The sequence below is a fragment of the Trichoplax adhaerens genome, genomic scaffold (assembly GCF_000150275.1).
Source record: "Trichoplax adhaerens TRIADscaffold_5 genomic scaffold, whole genome shotgun sequence".
NCBI classification, from domain to species: domain Eukaryota; kingdom Metazoa; phylum Placozoa; class Uniplacotomia; order Trichoplacea; family Trichoplacidae; genus Trichoplax; species Trichoplax adhaerens.
In genome coordinates, this window is record NW_002060947.1 from 1,970,261 (window position 1) to 1,973,111 (window position 2,851).

Genomic DNA, 2,851 nt, shown 5'->3' on the forward strand with positions numbered 1-2,851 from the left:
AGCAGTCGGCAAGTACGCTTAAAATACGCAATGATATTTCAAAAGAGGGTATAACGATCTTTCTGAAGACGGAAAAAGCGTCATAAATATCAGCAATTAGGAATAATTATTCTTAATCTATGTACAAATCCAATACTTTGAAGTGATTCGATCATTTGCAGTAATTACATGGGCATCATCAACACAACCTATCATTTATCGAAGTAGAGATCGATAGCGTTATTTTAAACTAGCTGTTAGAGGTCAGTATTTAGCTGAAAAAATAGAATAGGACGCGAAAGCTATCCAAATAACATGTTCCTGGAGTCAAAAATAATTGCTGTGCTATTGAGGAAATGCCATTCCAATCGTGAGTAAATTTATGAATTATTCATATCAAAACTTGTTTTGATTCCATGTTATGATGATTTATACCGTAAGTAGTTATACAATCCATAATGGTCAAAATAGGTTAGTTTATTGTTAATAACATTAGAATAGGACTATTGAATTGTAAATAAGGGTAAAAATCTTCCAGTGTTTTACCATTCATAATTAAAGGTTAAACAGATAAAGTAACATTGTTATTCTAATGATCTGGATACAAAAATTTCATTAGAAACAAACGCGTTACTAGGATATCACTAGCAATAGTAATTGGAATTTAATATTAATGATTTTAACACATGCAACTCTACGTATAATAAGCTTTCGATCATCGTTACATCTAATTTCAATTCCAATGATAATTCAATCTCTATATTGATTGGAAGGGTAACAACCACTTGATTAAGAGTCATCATATACTGGGATGGCAAAGCAGTCATTGACTGAAATATTAACGAAAGATTACTTCATTCCCAATCCCTTATTTTGGATTAACAGACATCTTGTCTACCTAAATTAGTTTTCACCATTGGATAGAAACTTTTTACCACTGTTATTTGGTATCTAAGCGAACGATTTATTTCCAATTAATACGAGAATTGGGCCATTTTCTTACCATCAATCTGTACTTGAAAATCTCTTGCTATGAAAAATCGAAAACTTAAGTAATCCATTTAAATAATTATCAGTTGTTCTACATATGTAATTCAAATCAAATATAGAATTTTATTACATCTTATTAAAAGCACTCTGTTAATTATTGGATCATATGACATTAAAGTATAATCACGATCAACAAGTAAAACCATAGGAATTGACTTATAAATTCAACTGAACTAATCATGACAGACATCTTTAATTTAACTGAAGTTCAACCAAATCAAAATCGTCAAAAATTGGGCAATCGACGACATATATCTATTGCTGTTCCACTTGTTGATCATTCTGAATCGGCAAAATTGCCGTACCCACCAAAGATTAAACGCACAACCACATTCCCTATTTCCAATCATAGAACATTATCGCCAACATCTAGAAGTTTACGTTCGCCAGTGCGCCCTACGACTCCCAAACGTTCGTCGAATATTAAAAATATCTATCGTCATGTTTCTAAATCGAAGAATACATCAGAAGATCATGAAATATCATCAGGTAGCTATCAAATGGATCGTCAGGCCTTATTAGCGCAAATGCACCCAGACCTATTGGCTACTCTTTCGGAAGACAGCGGTTCTACTAGAGCTGGTGCTGAAAGTGTCAGTAGCTTTGATAGCGAATCTATAGCAAGTCGTTCATCTCGCTCTAGATTAGCTTCGCCAAATTTTTCCATGGTTAGCGAAGTGATGGATAAAGGGATTGATGATGATGGCCTTCCCTCTTCATCTATCCAAAAATCGCACCGACGTAGTATAGCTGTACCTAGTAACAATATTAAATCGAAACAAGAAAATAGAAGGGTATCATTGGCGTTTCCTAAAGCGGCCAATTTATTAAGTAGTAAAGCAAAGGGTATTCTCTTTTTACAATCTCGCCGGGCATCAATAAACCCTAATAGACGTAATCCATCGTCACGACGTACGAGTATGAAACCTTCGACGAGTAATCTGTTTGATATCAGCACAACCGATGGAATTGAAGAACCACCGCCATTATCACCTAAAGAACGACCCCATGTTTGCACGCATTTATCATTGGAAGGGCAATATGTCTTATTAAAATGTTACGAAGATGTACTTGTCAATAAATTATCTAAAGTATTTCCTGGTACATGGAAAGAATTATTGCGTTGTCGATCGCCTAGCTTAAGAGGTGACGAAACTATCGATCGAAATGAAATGCTGTGTACTGGTACAAATCATTTAGATAATATGAACGATAAAAGAAGCAACGAATATACGCAAGTAGAGGAAGAAAATAACGAACTAGACGATCTCTTTGGCATTAGTATAATCAAAGGGAAAAAGGGAGGAAATAGCTCGCGTAAAAATCAAAGTAAACCATCTTTGCCACTGCTTCATGTTCCGAAGTGTAAATTACAATTAAGTTTACGTTTTCGTACAGCTACAGATTTATTAGATGCTCTAAAATTGGATCCTAGCGAGCCGATCCAGTGTCAGAATAAATTAAGTGAGAAGTGGATTGAAAATTTAGTTCATCATCCTTTAAAACATTTTTCAAAATGGTCAAACACATGGCAAACCGACTTTGCATTTCAAAGTGCTCCAAGCGAACAATTAATGTTGCAAAATAAATAATAAATTTATATAAAAGCAAGCTATCTTAGACTGAAACTACAGCATTTGCATCATATGGACGGCTAGGAAAGGTTTTGTATCAGTTCTCATATCTATTGAAACAGTTTTTATATGTCGATTTGATATCAATTTGGATATTTTCCACTGCTGAATTTTATTTCTGTCATAGCGCTAGCAATAGAATTGCGATAAATTTAACGGTATTAATATGAGTGGCCGAAACTATTTGC

At 34.1% G+C, this 2,851-nt stretch overlaps 1 protein-coding gene across 1 annotated transcript; it reads left to right on the top strand.

Moving 5' to 3' along the window:
* Nucleotides 1-1,208: 1,208 nt before the first annotated feature.
* Nucleotides 1,209-2,621, top strand: TRIADDRAFT_56319 (uncharacterized protein; the record flags this gene model as incomplete). Its single annotated transcript, XM_002112338.1, has 1 exon — nt 1,209-2,621. One exon carries the CDS (start codon nt 1,209-1,211, stop codon nt 2,619-2,621), a length of 1,413 nt encoding a protein of 470 aa, XP_002112374.1.
* Between the last annotated feature and the right edge of the window lie 230 nt (nt 2,622-2,851).